At 37.4% G+C, this 19,656-nt stretch overlaps 2 protein-coding genes and 1 long non-coding RNA gene across 5 annotated transcripts; all 3 read left to right on the top strand.

The window, feature by feature from the left end:
- The first annotated feature begins 4 nt into the window (after positions 1-4).
- LOC135145757 (DNA-dependent protein kinase catalytic subunit-like) lies at positions 5-8,308 on the top strand. Of its 3 annotated transcripts, XM_064077903.1 has the most exons (55): positions 5-80; positions 137-242; positions 294-416; positions 476-599; positions 651-739; positions 794-907; positions 962-1,044; positions 1,101-1,185; positions 1,249-1,307; positions 1,362-1,442; positions 1,503-1,608; positions 1,656-1,755; positions 1,812-1,878; positions 1,939-2,037; positions 2,097-2,158; positions 2,214-2,271; positions 2,327-2,480; positions 2,533-2,638; positions 2,697-2,787; positions 2,837-2,902; positions 2,959-3,029; positions 3,088-3,190; positions 3,244-3,372; positions 3,429-3,578; positions 3,632-3,678; positions 3,736-3,807; positions 3,857-3,961; positions 4,019-4,175; positions 4,233-4,297; positions 4,352-4,403; positions 4,458-4,571; positions 4,623-4,788; positions 4,841-4,938; positions 4,996-5,158; positions 5,211-5,332; positions 5,383-5,422; positions 5,475-5,570; positions 5,625-5,704; positions 5,761-5,880; positions 5,939-6,048; positions 6,108-6,250; positions 6,303-6,433; positions 6,492-6,584; positions 6,639-6,683; positions 6,735-6,797; positions 6,866-6,975; positions 7,037-7,094; positions 7,150-7,215; positions 7,267-7,352; positions 7,410-7,498; positions 7,546-7,633; positions 7,682-7,772; positions 7,827-7,937; positions 7,996-8,085; positions 8,140-8,308. In XM_064077903.1, the coding sequence occupies exons 1-55, from the start codon at positions 60-62 to the stop codon at positions 8,305-8,307; spliced, it is 5,286 nt and encodes a 1,761-aa protein (XP_063933973.1). In that variant the 5' UTR covers positions 5-59; the 3' UTR covers position 8,308. The 3 variants fall into 3 exon arrangements, 2 of the variants coding, with proteins under 2 accessions (XP_063933973.1, XP_063933972.1); XM_064077902.1 differs by having other exon boundaries at positions 651-907; XR_010283552.1 differs by lacking the exons at positions 7,682-7,772; positions 7,827-7,937; positions 7,996-8,085; positions 8,140-8,308 and having other exon boundaries at positions 651-907; positions 7,415-7,498; positions 7,546-7,632.
- A 1,763-nt stretch (positions 8,309-10,071) lies between these two features.
- LOC135145762 (uncharacterized) lies at positions 10,072-12,489 on the top strand. The gene is made up of 11 exons (XM_064077905.1): positions 10,072-10,181; positions 10,276-10,412; positions 10,911-11,144; positions 11,205-11,291; positions 11,426-11,522; positions 11,581-11,720; positions 11,772-11,843; positions 11,901-12,004; positions 12,072-12,139; positions 12,200-12,286; positions 12,341-12,489. The coding sequence occupies exons 3-11, from the start codon at positions 10,961-10,963 to the stop codon at positions 12,432-12,434; spliced, it is 933 nt and encodes a 310-aa protein (XP_063933975.1). The 5' UTR covers positions 10,072-10,181; positions 10,276-10,412; positions 10,911-10,960; the 3' UTR covers positions 12,435-12,489.
- Positions 12,490-18,558: 6,069 nt separating this feature from the next.
- On the top strand, positions 18,559-19,191 carry LOC135145733 (uncharacterized). The gene is made up of 4 exons (XR_010283546.1): positions 18,559-18,709; positions 18,766-18,885; positions 18,962-18,991; positions 19,044-19,191. It is a non-coding gene; the product is annotated as an uncharacterized LOC135145733 (long non-coding RNA).
- The last annotated feature ends 465 nt before the right edge of the window (positions 19,192-19,656 follow it).

Below are 19,656 nucleotides of genomic sequence, written 5' to 3'. Positions count from 1 at the left end.
CGTTTTGCAGTTTTATCGGCATTTCGGTAATAGACTATTTCACTTCTGTGATTGGTTTAATGGAGGACCAGCATGTTAACGTACGACTTGTATTCACTTGGCAAACCCTGTTGACGGTAGTTCACGCTTTTATTAGACCGCCAAGCAATCCGCTGAGGTATCCGGAATAGCCCTACGATTTTTGAGTGGCAAACACTTGGCTAAACTGAACGCTCTGCTAAGCAAGGCCACCACTGTTATTGGTCGAAGTCTGTTTACATGTGACCTTTGGATGTGGCTAATCTAATTGACAGGGGGCTTGTATACGTCTGATCTCTCCCGTTTTATTGTGTGCTTACAACTTGTTCACCTGAACTTTCCTCCCTTGGTGGATCGCTTCCTCAATGAGCTCTTCTACGTACTGCCCCGCTTGCATGGTCCACCGAAAATATCGTGAGGCTGTTTCTAGTATTGAGTCTTTACCAAAAAATAAAAGGAAAGCAGAAAGCTTTTGTTTTAGAAATGCTGAACACTCGAAGTAGTAGTATACCCACGCTTTACACCACCCTGAAGCCTTTTCTGAGCGAACTTTTGCATAGTAGCGAGCCTCTTATCGCGCGGTAAGACCGTTTTGGATCCCCCGGCTCATCCGCTTATCATGGCCTCTGCAGGTACACTGTTATGATTATGAAAAGTTGTGTTGAAAAGGGCCTATCAGAAAAGGAGCTTACCACCGCGGTGGCCCTGTTGTGTCCACTCGGTATGAGTGTGCTTCCTTTCCTCATTAGATTTTGTGCGACTAGACTGCCTCCAGTTGAAAAGGATCTATTCGACAGCGCCGCCTTGAAAACCGTCATAGAGATCTTCGAATACCTGCACGACGAAGAGCTCTTCTGCGGCGGAGCTGTTCGCACTGTCCTGCTGAAGGGTTGGTGAGCTGCTGCAAACCGTCCTTCAGCTCTCCACGTTATTATACTCAAAGGCCTTTCGAATGCACACGCTGCCATTCGGGCGCAGTGCCTTGCTTTTTGGAGCAATCGGAACCGACTTTCTTCCAAGTTAAAAGTAAAAAGGAATGCTACTTTCCACTAAGAGGTCCTCCTTTTTACTGAAACAAACAGAAACGTATGGGCGAACTGCTCGAGACAATGTACTGTATAGAAACCGAGGACGAGTATGTGAGTTACTGCTGCGCTTTGCTATTAGGTAAACCCTAAGTACCCTTTTTTAATGAGTTTGACGAGATACTGACGGCTGTTTTACCTAAAGACCTTTGCGAAGGCAGCCCCGACTACGAGAGGGCTCTCTTCGATGCCCCGCTCTCAAAGGTTTAGCAGTGTTTCTCCCAGTTCCACTCCGCACCCCAACTTTTGGTTCTCGAGTGCAACTTTGAAGTTCTCCACGTGGATCCCTCGTGGCAAAAGAGGAACTATATGACTTCGCTTTATGCCTCCACTCAGCTGGTTTTCATTGTTATTGCATAAAGCAGTAACTATTGGCCGGTATTAATGTTGACCGAGAAGTTCAGGTTTCCGGCAAGTAGCAGCACAGGACCTTCCTCCTCCGCTAGGCTTCCCTCTGGCATGTTGCGGGCGACACCCCTCTCTACTAATTTACTAGACCTTCCGGGTATGAAAATCATTAGACTTAATTATTAGCGTACTGAAGCAGCTTAGAGGGCCCAGTCGCCTCAACGCCCGGCGCCTTGGGCTTCTCGCTTCCCGACGACTCTGTGGGCAGTCCATCTGTCCTTTACCGAAACGACTACAGAACGAAGTTCATTACCACCTGCAATTCTGCAAGCTTCAAGAGCCACTTTACTATATATTTAGGTTTCTTCAGCAGCTGCAGAATTCTAACCAACAGAAGCTTGCCGACCCTCTACACCACTTGAGAATTGTTGATATTCTTAATATCGACCAATAGTTACTCTGAATATACATTTCTGCTTTAACTTAGGCGGAGTGCAGACAGCTGAAGCGTAGATTCAACTACCCACGCAGCGGCAGTGAAGCATCGAGCTTTCTTCATACGCGAATAGCTCATAAGAAGCGAGATGTCTTAAATGATGCATAATATCTTCATTATATATTTAGTGGGATTCACAAATTTTGCAGCGGCGTAGACTTCAAGACGTTCACGATAGGCTAGCCCAACAGCACAGCGTCTCACTCTTCAGGTTATCCCCTCTGACCCACTGAGGTCCCGTCGTTCCCTACACTGCGCCATCCTAGGAAATACCGTACTGGAGACCTCCCGGATATTCAGATAAAATATCGCGACCTGATCGCCGTACGTTCTTCTCCTTCGTTTGCGCTGTGTGACTTCCAACGATCCACCGCCTTAGCCACTCAAGCGACTAGTACAGATGGATAACTACATTGCAAGGCGACTATTGGCTTGTATCGTCCACAAAATGGTCGAGTATTACGAGTCAACGCTACCCGCACGCGCCGCTGAGGAGGCCGTCGCACCCCTGGCCCAGAAGATTCAGGCGCTGAGTCAGTTTTCGCCCGTTCCGCTACCTTCTTAGTGTTTGAATTTCTCTGACAGCTGGCCAGGCCTCTCTTTCCTCCCCGATGTTTGTAGCATTTCTATTGGATATTTGCTACCACGTGGAACCAACCAGTATAGCGCCAGGCACTCTCGGACACTGTGGGTTAGTGGGGCGTGTTCCGCCCTACTTTCCACTATCTGATAGTCGGTAATACGAGCAGGAGAGAAACCCTTAACCAACACTTGGCGATCATGCTTCTGGAAAAGCAGCTTTCCTCCGGGGGATCCGAGCCCGCCCTCCCCTTCCCTAAAGTTAGTATCCCTCTTTGCTTCATATGCGCTTCTATTAACCTTCAACTAGAGAAGCCGCGTGAACGAAGGCCGCCCTCCTTCTCTGCACAAAGAGTTGTGGTTTGAGCTGGCCAAGGTCTCCACTTTTTCAGCGGTAGAAGCTATTTCCGTTCTACTCTCACTCCTACACAGTTGTATAAGTCCATTCAAGAGTACGATGTGATTCGCGGCATTCTCGCCTCTAATTTTGTGACCTCCTCTCCGTTGGGCCTTTCCAATCCTTTTGTTGTGCCTTCCCTTAAAAATTTAAATGTATTCCAGCGTCTTCAAAGAGGCTATTGAAGCAGAAGCGCAAGGGGACTACAGTCTGGCGTGCGACTGCTATGACCAGCTCCATAGCGGCTCTGTATCAGATAACTTTGAGGTCTTTCAAACTTTCGCTTGCTCACTTTCGCTTTTTACTGGCTTTAAAAAAAGTTGAACTTTGTCGAGAGTGGCCTCTTAAAGAGCCTCGAGATGCTTGGAAAATGGCCGAACGTGAAAACTCGCATTGACGAACTCTGCGGCTACCAGCCAAACTTCTGGAAGAGGCTATGGGAGCTCAACGTAACGTGGCATGTGCGCATGTACTTTTGTTTTAACACGTGGTGGATCACCGACAGGACCTCGACTTTGTGTCCCAATTTGTGAAAGCTCATTTGAAGTGCACTGCTGGCCCCCCCTCTCAAACAGACGACCGTCTTCGTCTATTTATAGCTCACTCGCTGCAAGACCGCCATTACAAGCCACTCATGCGTGCACGCTTTGGAGTGGTACGACTCTTCGTTTTCGGCCTTCCTACTTTTATTATATTTCTTCTTTGCAGGAACTGGCACTTTTTTTCGTTGTAGAAAACGAGCACGACCGCGCAAGGTCTGACGTTTTATTATCCTTGTTAGCACTTTATAAGTGTTTTACGGGGCCAAAAAGGTACTTTTGTAGGGAAGGGTTGCACTCTTTTCTGGAGGACTGGAAGAACCTTCCCCACCTGAAGACCTCGAGGTTTCTTGTTACAGCCCTTTCCAGACCTTCACGGCCCATATATGGACAGTCGTCAACTGAGGCTTGCAAACCTGCAGCCATTGGTTGAAATAGAAGAGTTTCTGATTTTTCTGTCCACACACACCTCTTCCAAGAACACCACTGCCCTCGCAAAGTAACGTGCAGCCTCTTCGCGACTGGACACCTCTGTCTATTTCCGTCACGTTTGTAGGCTACTGTCGCGTTGGGCAGCCCGACTCCCTCACAAAACATCGCACCAAACGGATGTATGGGACGACTTGATTTCCTATAGATTCCTGTTATTAAACATTGCGCTCAATGCCACTAACGTGACTGAAGAACAGGAAAGCTTGATAGTCGAGAGCAAGGTCTGGTGGCCTTCCCCGCCTGTTGTGCTTTTGGGCCCCTCTTAATTTCTCTTACAGGTGTCCATGCTGCTAAAAGCCTCTGCAGCCTGCCGCCACCAGCAAAACTTCTCATTGGGGATGAGGTGAGCTGCTCTTTTGGCATTGTGCGCCGTCTCATCTTCTCATACGCTGGACAGGTACCAAAGACAAGCACTTGCTTGCATGCAGCAAATGAGCAAAGAGAACCGGGTTTGTGAGAGAAAGTCGCTTAACTTTTTCGCCTATCTTAAATCTCTTCTGTAGGATTACGTTGCCACACTGCATTCCCTCACAAAACTTTCTTGTGCAAAGGCAAAATGCCATCTTCGTCTTAAGAGTCACTACTCTTCGGAGTCTGCAGCCGCTTCTTTGCTAAAAGTAACGTCCTTCATTCGTTTACAAACGCATGATTTTCAAAACTTTCGATAGGCGCTTGGCGATTTAAAGAACTTTAGCAGCGACGACCAAGTGACAAACGATCCGTTGATATTTCAGCGGCATTGTCTGCTAAAATGTCGCGTGCTGGGTTTGTTGGAACAACTTTTTCGGAACCCTTCCTTTAATATTGGAAAGCTCGACCCCAAACTTCTTAATTGTCAGTGACACTTTGAGTTTTCTCGACTCAACTTGAAGGTGTATTCTCACAGTCGTCAGTGGAGCAAAGGCCGCCCCGCACCTGCACCAGGCGTGCTTGGAGGAATATTACTCCTCATTACAGCATGCCTTGAAAAGCCCAAAGGGGGGTGTAAGTCATTTTCTCGTACACTATGCCCCAAGTGTATTTCCCTTGGGAAACTTTTAGTGCGGCCAATATGCAGCAAAGCTTCATCTTACGATGGCAAAATTCTGCGATAAAGCTCTTTCACACTCTTACTCGGTGCCCGTACCTGCCAACGGACCTCGAGCCCTATCAAAATTGATGATCTCTTCAGTTTTCCAAGCCATGCATTTGGGCTCGAACTCCGGTTGCATGCCGCTCTGCACGCTTTAGTTTCTCTCTCTTACAGTGAACTTCAGCTGCGAGTCGCGTGCCTCGCCTTTTGCATCTGCTCGCTAAGGATTCTCAATTGACCTACAGTTTCCGTAAGGAATGCGAGGCGGCTCCCTGTTGGATGTTTATACCGTGGATTTCACAACTGGTTTACTTCGTTTCGAAACTGCTACACACTGGCTTAATGAACTCTAAAAGGTTGCCATATTAAGCAAGACGGAGGCTGCAGCCGTCATTGGTCTTTTCTATCTGCCATTTGCTTCCGTGTGCTCTATAAGTTTTCCATGCAGGGCCACTAAAAAAAATAGGGAAGTTTTACCCCCAAGCCCTGTTTTATCCGCTCCGACTCTGTTCGAAGCACGACTATGAAACAGTCGCCTGGAAATGTGCCCATTTCTCATGACCCCTTCCAGCGCGCTAGTCTTTCTTTATATTTCCAGACGTTGAGGAGCTCCAGGCACTCTCCCACCACCCGTACTTGGACCGTATGATTAAAGAGTTGCGCACACTAGTGGATCCTGTCCGTTTCTCACGTATATCTTGTGGAACTGACAATGACTTTCTTTTTCTACACAGGAACACCTGTTCAAGGATTGGTATATTAACGACTTGAAACCGTTGTTTGCAGCACCCCGCACTTTGAGAAATGAAAATAGAATAATGAAGGAATTCTCGAAGATGAAAGTCGATTTACTGGTGAGTTACAGAGTCGGGAAGGAGCATGGAGAGTTTTGCTACACTCTTTAACTAACAGTCTATGGAAGACTGCCCATCTGATGTCCGAAAGCGCTTTGCACTCGAGTACGGCCCCCAAATTGAAAAACTTGCTGGGGTTGACGGCGCCCGGCTTTTAGCGCATGCAAGGTACACAATGAAGCCTAATTCTAGCAGATGACTCGTCAACACCACCCTAACCTACTTAGCAACGACCCATTTGGAGCAGTCCTCGAAGCCATGCAGCAACGTTCTGACTTCGTGGCTAGGCCGGAGACTTTGAAAGAATACTCTCTCTGGTTGGCTAGTTACCACTCATCCAATTTTAAAGATCACCCCATTGAAGTTCCAGGTTCTCCAATGGCTGAACTGTAGCTTACAAAGACGACTTAACTTTTTTATAGGCCAGTACACTGGACGTTGTAAGCCTATTGTCGAGTCCCACACGAAAATTTGTGCCTTCGACGACCGTATCAAAGTCCTGATGTCCATGAGAAAACCAAAGCGCCTACTTATAAGGGGAGACGACGAGCGGGTCTATCCTCCCTCCCCCTATTTGATATATTCTCTTCTCTGATTAGCTCTTCGAATAGGAATATATGTTTCTGGTCAAAGGAGGAGAAGATCTCCGCCTTGACCAGCGCCTGCAGCAGCTCTTTACCCTCATGAACGAAGCTCTATACAAGGTTTCTTTCTTTTTTAATGTCTAGCCATGCACAAGAAGAAGTGCATATATCCAGGACACGGTTGCAAGACAGCGAAGCCTCTACCTGCAAACTTACCAGGTCGTTGGTCTTCTTCCGACTGACACTAACGTTCGCGAGCCACGCATGCAGGTGATTCCGGTGTCGCTGAGGCTTGGATTGATCGAGTGGATTAAGGAAACAATTACCCTCAAGGTTTGCTGCGTTGTTAGTAACGCTCTTCGTGGTGGTGAGTTACGCGTTTTTTTTTCACTGGTTATAAGGAACTGCTGGAAACTGCTTTGACTTCCGAAGAGAAAAGCCGGCTGAAGTCACCAGAAAACAATCCAATTCGAGCACACATCAACTGGATTAACCGATTTAAAACAAAGAAGTTGAGGCGTCTCCTACTTGCTCTTTTTATATTACCGACTCTAGTTTGTCATTACTTTCAGGGCTGATGAGAATCCTTACACCCGAATGTACATGCTGGCCTCTAATTCGGAAACGACGGTGCGTACTATGCGCTATACAGTAACTTGTGTTATATTTATTTCATAAAATAAAGGCGGCCTTCCGGCACCGGCGGGATATGGTCCCGCGTGACTTGCTCCGCAGAGCCATCCTTAAGAGGGTTAAGTGTTCGCTTCCGCCTCCTTTATCCAAGAGTAATCCAACTGAGTAGATAAACGACCGGGAAGCCTTCGTGGCTATAAGAAGCGACTTTATTCGGAGCCATGCTACTCTTTCTATTTGCCACTATGTTCTCGGGTCAGTTACTTTTTTTATAATACACTGTCACCCCTCATTTTATTAATCACGAAAAAGGATAGGCGACCGGCACTTGTCCAACTTTATGTTTAACCTGAGTACTGGAAGAATTATAGGCATTGACTTCGGCCACGCCTTTGGCTCAGGTTTCTTTTGTCCGCCCGTTCCACGCTGTTATTAACGCCTCTACCAGCCACACAATTTTTGCCTGTACCGGAGTTGATCCCTTTCCGGTTGACCCCTCAAATAGTGGGTTTCCTTTATCCGCTCACGACCGAAGGGTACTCTTTACATATTCATGAGTGTATGTTTTATTATTGTGTTGTTAGCCTTTTAAGGAACTCGATGATCATTACAATGAACGCTTTACGCCGGCGCAGTGCAGTGCTTTTGAGGACTTTGGATGTCTTCGTTAACGAGGTTTTCATGTAATGAGGGTGGGCTGTGGTTCCCCTAGACAAACGTTACTTTAAGCCTCTGTTCGAGTGGCGCAGTCTGTCGCGTGGACAGGCGGGGTCCCAAGCAGAGCTGGAGCTGCATGCCGGAGTTGACCATATAAAAGGGGAGTGGTATCCACGAGAAAAGGTGCGCTTTCTATTCGCTGAGTTATGACCGTTTGACTGTTTAACTTCTGGTTGGTCAGTTGTCCATAGCCGAACAAAAGCTGGAGTCCCATAATTCTTCTTATATTATGGCCCTCGAGATTAAAGCTGGCCACGGCCATAAAAAAGAGGTCAAGAGTTTTCCTTAAAATAAGTACAAAGTTTTGAAGTCTTTCAACTTTTAGTGCGAAGCTCTGTTAAGAATAGTTCAAGGAGATCCAAACATTAACGTTCGTGCTAAGGTGGGGGCGATTTGCAAGAACGTGGAAGAGCAAGTCGACTGTTTGATTGATCACGCAACGGATCCTAATATTTTAGGAAGGCTTTGGGTGGGCTGGGAGAGCTATATGTAACACGGTGGGTTTAATAAAAAAAGAATCTCTATTATAACTTCATTGGAGGGATCTTTAATGTTCTCTGATAACTAGTCCACTCATAGCTTTAAAATAACCTTAGAAGTAGCCCAGAAGTTCAAAGTAAATCCCAGACTAGCTCCTTTAAGTCAAATTTTACAGCTGGATCTCTTAATAAGTGGTCCTCCTGGTTACACATCACCATCCTTAAACTCGTTCAAAAAAATTTAAAAAGAATAAACAATATATACCGAACAAAACCGAACAGAGTCATAATTTAAACAATGAATTGCTAATAAAAACTGTGAAAAGATTTTATAAAGTTAAAAGTTACTGAGTTCCGAAATTATTAGAAACTCTCGCGACTAGTAAGTGCGGAAAGATGAAAATTTGCAATAAAAAAAAAAGTTGAATTTACGTCCTGAAGGAAGCCAAAGTGATATAAGTAGTTTAAATACATGTACAACCTAAATAGATTAACTGTTCGCACAAAAGTATTTACTTCTTTCAACTAATTAAAAATTATAGAATAAGTAGCGTAAATGCCAACAATCAATAATAAAATTAGTCCGAGTATAACAGGAACAAGAACGGAGTATTCCTTTGGTATGGGAAAAAAAGAGAGCAAAAAATGATCTTTTTCATCTTCCAGAAAAGGAGTCATAAAAAGCCAAAGAGTATAATACGTATAAGCAACCAAAATAGCATAAAGTAATATAAATCCCTGCGTCCTACTCCGCATTACGTAAATAAAATTCTCGGAGTATCATAAAACGGAGCACAGAAGAAATAGCTACTTAAGTACATTTAATTACTATAAAAGCACGTGACAAAATTGTAGCAGCTGTGTAAAAGGTGAATACCCTCTCAAATTCATATTTACACTTAAATAATTCTACACGCAAGCACTAGGTTCTTGTTAAAGACAAAAAAGTGATGCCTTATATAAGTGTGGTCGCAAGGCATTCCTTTTAAAATTGTTTTTCTTATATTACATCCTTAACAAAAGCACTTACTTAGCATTATTTCTACGCATAATAAGAGCAGGAATTAGCAGTGCATATACATCGGTATAATAACTTTATACTTCTTTTAACTTACTATATTATTTTTATTTCTCTTTATTCGCTATTTATTATTTTATATTTCGTTCTTAGTTGTTAGTCTGAAATCTTTTCCTAAATTTAGGTTTTTTTTACTTTCATACTTATGTTTAGTATATTAGTAAGCGGGTGTACCGAAAGAAACCGTTTGCTGTTTATTTAAATTTTTTTAACAAAGGTTTTAAAAAGCGTTAGTAAAAAACCATTAAAAAAAAATTTAACACCTTTGCGCCCTTATTTTTTTTTTTGTTTAAATTTAAATAAATACACATTTTTTTTAACTTTTTAAAGTTTTCATATTTACTTCTTTGATTTTATAGAAAGCAAATCCTTTTCATTTAGCAGTTAAGTATTGTAACTATATTGTCGCTTGGGACTATTTTGGAATTTTTATCGCAATATCTTTAATATGTTGCTATTTTTAATTGATATGCAAGCCGAACCGACCTCTCCTTCTTTTGAGACGTTTCATTTGAGTACTTTTTATTTTTGACTTTGAGAACGTTTATTTTGCTTTTAAATACAAATTAATAGTAAAAATAATATATTTATTTGTGTTAAAAAAAAAGGCTTTATGCTTGCTTGTTTTTTACTAATAACTTGACTAGTTATTGAAACTATTTTAAATGAACTAATTGAAAACAAACAAGAAGAATTAGTTTCTGCATCTTATTTTACGCTGGACTTCACTTCTTCCCTTAATAAAATTGAAACATATAAACAACCCGAATTTCGTTCTGTTGAAAATTTTAAGCGTTGTTTACCTCAACTGTATCTCTTCACCTCTTACTTGCCTTTAACAGTTTTATTAGCCAGTTTATTTTTAAACAATTTCTTAAGAACTTTTTATTATTTTTATTTACAGAAAGACGAGCATTCGAACAAATGGCAACAGTGTCGGCCTGAAACAGTTTGTTGAGTTTTCTTCACAAAATCTGTCAAAAACCTCTTTCGGTCACTCTCCACTGGATATTATCATAATTTCCAACCGATGTGTTCAAGGTAAGTGCCCTTTACTTAAAATAACTATAAACAGGCGAGTGTTAATTTCATCTACTGACCTTTTTGTCCTTTTGTATTTCTATATTAGTTATGCTTTTCGCCTGTTTTAAATGAAAAATTTTTATTATAAAAAAAATTACTTTATTTCATAATATTTTTTCTTTTTTACTTTTCATAGCGTATCCTCTATTAATCTTTTATAGTTATTATTTATGATTTTCTGCGTTAGTTGGTTTAATAGTGTCGTAACTTTTTCAAAAAAGTATATACAAAGACTTAGTATAAAACGGGTTAAAAATCTTCTTTCAAGTTATCAGAAAAAGGAGAGTAATTTTTCTTTACTAAAATTTGGCTGCAATCACAGCAACTATTTTTCTGCTATATAAACTTTGAATATAGTTTTAATTTTTTTATCCATTTTAGTATCATCTGTTGTTTTTAAGTATACTAGTTGACCGGGTCTTATATGTTTGCTACGTTTATTTTATTTTTTTTTAGATTTTTCTAGTCAGCGATTCGATCTCTCCTTGGGCCATAAAGTCAGTTACATGTATGTCAAGGACGAAGACACCAGCCTTAAGAGAAAGCATGAAGAAATGCACGAAGAGATTTTTTCTGCACAGTGTTCTCAAAATTTTAGTCAGTGCTCCAACTGGGTTATTTACAATTTTCAAGCAAAGGGAGATTTGCAGTTCCATTATAATTTAATCAAACGTTTCATTGTTAGTCTTAGTAAGTTTTTAATAAAATAAATTTTACTATAAATTTTATTAATTACAACAACCATGCAAGATTTAAACTGCCCTTCTGCTTTAGTTTTCGGTAGTTATTCTGCTGAAATTTCTCTTTTTCCAAGAGCTATACAAGTTAATTCCTCGGGTAATCCTTTTTACTCTCCAGTTGAATGTTTTTTTAGAATCCTTCAGCTTACTTGCAAATAGTTTTACCCGAACATTCGGTTTTGTATTTTTTATAAGTTGAAATTTAGTATTTTTACTCTACTTAATGTGCAGGCAAGAAGCAAATCTTTTTTAAAAAACTTAGTATCTGCGGCTTCCTTAAGCGGGATGAAGTGGGCCTCTTTCCTTTCATAAGCCGCCACGCAATTAAGTTTTTAAGATTATTTAATTTATTTTTGGTAAGATCTTTCTTCTATTATTTCCTTAAGATTTAAAGGACCAAAAGATGGTCCTTTGGAAGTCTCGCTCTGCTTGGGTTTATCAAATTCTAATTATGTTGCGGTTGTTCAGTGCAGTTCGGACTGGTTTGGCTTCATTTTGCCAGTAACCTTGGAATCTCAGCGCACTGGTTGTCGGTTTTGAAATGTTTTTGTTTTCATTTGAGAATTTCTATTAAAAGTGTTAGTATTGCATCTACTTGAGTTTGGCACTGAACTCGAGTGGTTGGGCACTTTTGAAAATTTAACTCACGGTTATTTTCAATTCGAAATTCTTTTAATAAATTTTTTTAAAAAAATATAAAAAACAGTTGAAAATAGCAAAGAAGTCATCTTTCGACCAAAAAAACCATCTACCTCAAGTCGTGATTTCAAATCCATTTACAACGGAGTTTATTTTTCTGATGACGTACTGGTTTGTATTTCTTTACTTTACTTGCATTCTTTAAAATTTTAACTAATTTCTAAAAATAATAATTTAGAGCGAATTGTCGAAATGTCTAAGGTACTTGCACAGACTTCCAGCAAAGCTTGTGCAGTTTTATTCCGCGTAATTGTTTAATACCGTAAGGCATCACACGTGTATTTTTCAGATATTTGCTTTATTTAGAGTTGACAAATTCTTAATTATTGCCAAAACTTACAAACACTACTACTTAATTGAGAAATTTATAAGCTTATTAGATCAACATTTGAGGTTTGTTCACGCTTAATCAAGATCATATAAAAATTGCTGGACTCTATAATATAGAGAGAGCCGTGCAACTGGTGAGGCTAGAGAAGTTATAATAAGCGTTTCTACTAGATTAACGCATGAGCTTGAAACTACATCACATTTTACTTGAAACTTTTATTCATAATTTTTAATTATTTTTATCCGTGGTTTGTAAGAAGGTTATTCTTTTAAAAATTAAAGGTTAGTACAAAAAAAAAAATTCGGAAAATTACATCGCCTTAATACTTATTAATTTACTTGATGGGAGCATTTGTTAGCGTATTGGTTCATGGTTGTTTGATTATTTGGAAATATTTTTTTAAACCGAAAAAGTTTGATTTTTTTTAGAAATCCAAGTAGTTTTAACTTGTTTAACAAAATTTTGATTACTTATCGATTTTTGTTGGCGTGTAGCGGTTTCTAGCAGATTCTTTAAATTACTGTATATTTTTATTACAAAAATTTGCTTAAAAAAAAAGAGAGGGATAAAGAATTCTAGCAAGTGGACAAGACATAGAGACTCACGCATTCCAATATACTTCTTAAGTTTAAAGACTGAACACTAAAATTGTTTTATTTATAATATAAAAATACTTATAAGAATGGCAAGTGCAAGCAAAAAAAGGAAGGAGGGATAATTTTATAATAAGTTAGATCTTATCAAATATTTTTTAAAATATTGTAAACTTTCAAAATAGTCATCTTGCAGTTTTATACGATGCCGAGTATTTTGTTGGTTAAACAATCCTTTTTTTTTAATCTTTAAAAATCAGCGTCTATAGCTACGTCAAATAAAATTTTATTTTTTTCTCCATCCTGTAAATCTTTAGTTTTCTTAAATTATTATAAAGTTACACTTGTTTGTAAAATTTTTCTTCCCATTTTGTGATGTTCCCCATAATATTTTCTTTTATATTTTATTACTTCTTGTATGAATGTGTGCACTAACTAAATTATGAATTTTTGTTTGATTAAAAAACTGGTTGTAGCGTCTACCAATCTTACTGGTGTTCCTTTGATTTTTAATATTGTCAATAATAATCTAAACAAGTCTATTTCAACTCCTTCCTCTATAGATCTGCTTTCCATTTTTAAAATTAGCGAAATATATATAAAACTCACAGCCAACAGTTTTATATAATTTTATGTTCGTCTTGTAAAGACCATTAATCGGTTCGTGGTTTTTCTCTTTTTCCGGTTGTTAGTAAGAAAGACTGCATCTTGAATTTTAATAGTTGAAACGATCTTTATATGCTTGTTGTCATGTTACACGAAGTCTAAATAACTCTTTGATTCAACTTAAAAAGGTGTGTGTTTGTCAGAAAAGCACAGTGTAGGCCCTTCTCAGCTTAGTTTTTCTTTTAACTTTTAAATATCCTCTTCCTATCTGCACTCACTACCACAGATATTTAATTTTTGTCTTTACTACTAAATGTTACGACTTATATAAGAAAATGAAAGAATAAGATTCATTATTTTTAGTTTGGGTTTCATATGTAAATATAAAAAGCTAATTAATAATATCGGTGAATTTTTTTTTGGTTTACTAAAGTTTACTACTTTTATATGTGCGGAGATTTACTAGTTTGTAGAAACAGTCAAAAAAGTTTTTAAGAATACCAGCTTTTAAACTGGTTCTAGAAATAATGCCGACAAACCTGTTATGCTGAGCTTTATCACAGTTGAAAAAAAAAGAGGTGAGGAGAATTTAGTGGAGGGATCACTAAGAGGTAAGAGATGCAGGATCCCGAAGCGAACGGTGCATAAAGCCTTGCAGGTTTTTTAGATAGGTGCCGGATTACGGACTTGGGGCTAGGCTCTTACGATTTAGAAATTAGATAAAATGTGTATTCCTTATTTAAAAAAAAAAGATATGAGGACTTGTGATTCTAAATCGTATTCGTAATTTTATCCGGCAAATCAATTAACGCCTGTGGGTGATGTAGTAACAGGGAAAGAATTATGGTAAGACTTCTAACGAAGTGAGCTTACTGGCCTTTACTGCCTGAAGAAAGAGCATTAGAGACGAAGGACATCAACGCTTGTTGGGAGGTTATATAATACTAGTTGGAATCCAGACGTAAGAATTGGAACACTTAGAGCCAAGCTGGAAAAGAATGTGTCAAAGACTTTGACCAAATACGTAAAAGAAAGGTAAAACAAAGGCATTAGTGTTAAAGAATGCAATAAGCTACTTAATGCGGTTAGAAAATACTGTTAATTGGGATTGAATCCGTTGCAGGTAGCGAAGGGTGCTGTCACTCTTCAGATCTCGATGAAAGATGCTCAAGTAATACTTTATACTCAAAGATTTATATATACTTCCATTCTCTCATTTATATTTTCTAAATTTAAATCCTTAACCCTATAATGACCGTTAAATGTTATTGTTATATATGAGTGACGCTCAGCATTACATTAACATAAATGATCCACCTATAGACAAAAATTTATCGGTGAGTAAACCATTTGACAATTAAGTGTTTAGAATAACTTAAAACTCAATCTTAGTGAGCTATCAAAGTTCTTAAAAAAAGTTAGAAAGCCAAAAAGGAAAAAATTGATAGTCAATCCTGGACTCTTCAAGGGATATATCCTTTTGAAGTTTCTGCGAAAACCGCAAGTATTTTAAGATCGAAGAAACTGAAAAAGGAAATTATCCACAAGTAAACAATAATTGGAAACTAAGGAAATTTCCTAAACCACTAAAAATTAAAGTCGGGACTCTTATCTAAACCACTAACTGACCGCGCCTAGCATGCCCATTAAGCATGTGACCATGCAGCCGCCAAAGTTAACAACTATAAACTAAGGACTTACTTTCTGCAGTCGCATCCAAGTTAAGGTTGCTTCAACACGTCCCCCGCCAAGATAGAATGTGTAAGTTAAAGGTCCGCACAGGACGTGCGAGAGCAACGAGACGAGTTTCAGCCCGTACTCTATATACGAAGTTTTTAGGTCCTTAAATATATATAGTAAACATACACTTTTGATAAAGTTTGTTTTTTGATTTTTATATTTTTTAATTTTTATTAAGTATTATTACCTGTATAGTTTTATTAATGTTATTTGTGTGATTTTTTGTATATACATGATTATACTAATATAATTACATGTATAATAACATTGTGTGTATTTAATTGTACTCAATATGGATAATTTTTAACTTACCTAACAGATTAGTAATAGGATAGTTGTTAATTTTATTTTTAATTTTATGTTAGAGCAATTAGCTATAGAGTTTATTTAATTTATATTAAACTTTTATTCATTTTATTAATTCAGTAAATGCGCTATGGCGAGCCCAAGTAGAGTAGGATACAAGCTCAATAAAGCAACGAGGCACGATCAATGAACCAACGAGGAACGATCATACAGGCATCCTCCGTAAGGAAATGCTAATAGAAGTAAAACCGAAACGAAATAGTTTGTGTGAGATCTATTTGTGTATGCTTCATTATTAGCTATAAAGTCATTAAACTAGCGATAAGTTATTGTAAGAATTAAACTAGCTAAAATTTGCGTTAATTTACTTTCTCTAGCTTCAATTAAAGCTGGTTGATTTAACTTGATATAATTAATTTTTTAGTTATTAAACTAGATTTTGTCAGAGTTGGATTGATTACTAATATGATTTATTTTTAATTTATTTATTAGATTTTCATTTCATTCTGTTTTAAGTTAGCTTGTTAAAGTTTGTTTTATTACTTAAATTAATATTAGATATAATTAGGTTTAATAAAGTTATTTGATAAAATGTCCAATTGATATTAGTGTTGTTTTTCAAACTACATTTATTAAGTGATATTGCATAAGTTTCAGCGAGTTAACTGAGTTGATTAACTTAAATTAGACGATGACAGGTTTATTAACATCTAATTATTGATAATGTTCTCTATTTAGTTATGGTTTTTACAAACAAAGAATAAATTTTTAGTAACTAATGACATTTATTTGAGGTTTACTTCTTGCAATAAAGTTAACATTAATTTAAAGTTACTTTTATTCAATTGTTTCATAATTATAAGTTAAACTAAATTTTATTCATTAATATTTTAAAAGTAAACCTACGTATCGTATTTAAGGCAATCTTATAGAGTTTATTAAGGAATAAAGAACTACCTTGGTTAATAAGTAAAGTAGCACGTATGTAACTTAGTTGCTAATCTAACTAGTATACAATATAGAACTAGCCAAGTGTGACAGCTCAAAGTACTATCGTTATAATTTCAAAAGCCGCTATTTACCTTGCTTTAGTTAGCAAAGATCAAGCTACTACTTCCTAAGTTGTTATTTCACAATCTTAATGGTTCAATTCTTACCAAGAAGAGCAGGAAGCTTCCAGTCTGTTGAAGTAAATTAGGCCGACTAACAAAGCAAAGACAAGGTACTGCCATCGACGGTACGCCTAAGAATCAAGTTTCATGCTCTATTTCAATCCAATAAGGCTCTCTTTAAAATTTGCTTAACCTTGATTCAAATAGAGATCTGTTGGAGGTAGTTATAAACTATAAATAGTAAGATACAAGGTTAAAGTTATAAATAAGAAGTTAAATAATTTACTACCTCTAACAGATCTCTAGACCAATCGTCAATGCTAGAAAATTAGCACGAGATTACTACAACACGAAGGTAGCAGAGACTCGATTTAGAGTCTGGTCAAAGTTACAAATTACTTCCTAGTTTTGATATCATTACTAGTATCTTCCTAATATAGTTTAGAATTAGGTTCTTTAACCTTTGAAAAGTTATAACTAACTAACTAACAGTATAGACATGTTAGGTAGTTAAATGTTCTACCAAAGTAGAACGAAAGAAAAAAGTAAATATCAAAACTTTCTCTTTTCGATATCTAGGGGTCCCACTCTTTCTGCTTTCGCCTGTGAGACGATGTCGTAGACAACGCCTGTCGGCTCATAACATGAGTACACCGACAGGTCCACCTAGTGAACAAAGAGAAAGTTTTGATATTTACTTTTTTCTTTCGTTCTACTTTGGTAGAACGTTTAACTAGCTAACATGTCTAGACTGTTAGTTAGTTAGTTATAACCTTTCAAAGGTGAGAGTTTTCACGCGAAGGCCCTATTGTATTAGGCGTAGCCGCTGAGGCTGGTTCTCGCTCACCAAAAGGGATATTTTGTGGGATATTTTGTTTTTGTGCACACAAATTTTAATAAGTTTCTTCGGTATTAAAATAGTTCTGACTTGTGCCTACCTTTTTACTCTAACCCTAACCCTAGTGGAATTGGTATTGTTCCAACTTGGTGCTTTCCCTTTTTATTATAACCTTCCCTCCCTACTCCCTTCTCAACCCCATTTCAAGGGTTATGAACCAATCTAAATAAAATTTTTTTACATGTATTAAACTTTAAAAAATATATAAGGACTGCACCGGTTAATCTAAATGTCTCTCTCTGTTATTTTATTTCTTAATTATAATTATAACTACTTATAAACATAATTTCATATATCTAATTTTTTTCTATATTTTTCTCTAAAATTTGAATACTACTTAATCCATCTCAAATCGCGTTTTGTACGCCTCTAATTAGTAACTATTTATATTGTTTTTAATTTATAAAGCAATAGTTACACCTACTCTGGTTAGTAAGTTTATTTCCCTTTAAACTATTAATTATTTTTATAGTCACACGGTGGTGTTTTTTCTTTTCCTTGTGTACTAAAGCCACGATCAATGAAATCTTTGGGGGTTAAAATGTGGTTGGCATATATTTTTATGGGTTATTCGTAATGGCTGTCTTTTTCTAGCTTTCTCGGTCTTTAAGGTTTGTTTTAATAGCATTCAGTCTTAGTTTCACATATGGACTACTTTCCTTTACTAAATTATCGGTTATTCACATATCTTGGTTAATACTATTTTTACTCACTACGTTTTCTTTACTACCACTTGTGTCCGCACTAATTACTACGTCAGACACTTCCCTTGTACATTAACATTGGTTCTGGTCTCGAAATATTATCTTTATTAAAGTTAAACTTGTCAACTGAGTTTTGGTTGGCGCCACAACCCCGATGTGGTTAAATAAAGAAGTGTGCTCTGTATTCTGTAAATCTCCAGAGAAACTTCTGAAGATATTCATATTCTAAGTTTTAGATTTAAAACTCTATATCCTCTTTTAATGGTATTGAAGCTTTATCTTGTTTATAGGTAGCTCCTGAAATTTCAATTTTACTTCTTAAAGCTTGGTTTGCTGAAAATTTGTATAATTCTTTGGTAGAATCCTGTTTTGTTTTTGGGTAATTTCGTCGCAAAGCGAAGTGGATACGGCGCGCTCACTTTTATAATTCAATTCATTCCAAAATAGTTAGTCCACTCATTATAGGAAAGATCAAAACTAAGTTTTATGACAGCCCTTTGTTCAGAGTAAAAGTACAAGGGTCAAGGTAAGCTGCCTATAAAAGTTGATTATTAAACAATGTCTTTTAATTCTTCAAAAAAGGATGTTTATATAGGCAATAGACCTACGCAATAAAAGAATACAGCTGAAATCTAACAACATCAGAGCAAATATAGTTTTTAGATTGTGGATAAGTCTTACCTCTTTTATCCCGTGTCCAAGGTACAATTGAGTTTCGTAAGCAGTTAATTTTTACTTTTAAATACTATTTTAAAAAAAAAACTTTTTTTTCAAGTAGAGAAGCCTCTGAAGTAGGATATATCCTTCTGTAATTTTTTTATTCTTAAAGTTTTTATTGCTTCCAACTGTTTTAAAAATAGTTTAATGACCGTGCGCAAGCACATTCTCTATATTACCTAAACAACGCAGCTTTTGTTAGAGTAAACTTTGACCCGCTGGAGAGGTGAAAATTTCCGGAGCAGCCCTTGAAAAAGTTTCGATATGTCCTGTTAAATCTTTGTCATTGTCTTCTGAGTTTTAAGAGTAGAAGTTATACGCAGGTGTTATTCAAAAATTGAAAAAAGCTCTTCGTCAAGAAGAAACAAATTTACACATTCTCCTTAATAAATTCTTCTTTTCAGTTTTAAAAGATTTATTACTAACCAAAAAAAAAAACCATTTTCTTTATAATTTCATTTGAAAACGCTCTATCTCAGTTTTTTTAGAAAGGTAAAGAAGGAGAAGAGAATGCCTTTACCGAAAACTTTTTGTTAGGCCAGAAAGTCTTTTTGAAAAAAATCTATTGTAAAAACTCCCCCTATAAAAAAAGCTATTAGAATTATATCATATACGACCAAGTAAAACATATTTCGGTTATTAAAGGAATTCCCTATCTTACCAAAGCAGGATGCCTCTATCTTAAAACAATAATTGGCTACCTTTTTGCAAAGGTTACCTAATTGAAAATTAGGAGGCGTTGGCGTGTAGCTATGG

The sequence above is a fragment of the Zophobas morio genome, unplaced genomic scaffold (genome assembly GCF_036711695.1).
Source record: "Zophobas morio isolate AGI-343-1 ecotype UQ-CSIRO unplaced genomic scaffold, CSIRO_AGI_Zmor_V1 ptg000179l, whole genome shotgun sequence".
Lineage (NCBI taxonomy): Eukaryota > Metazoa > Arthropoda > Insecta > Coleoptera > Tenebrionidae > Zophobas > Zophobas morio.
Note: the sequence above shows the minus strand (reverse complement) of the source record. Positions and strands in the feature narration are given on the sequence as shown.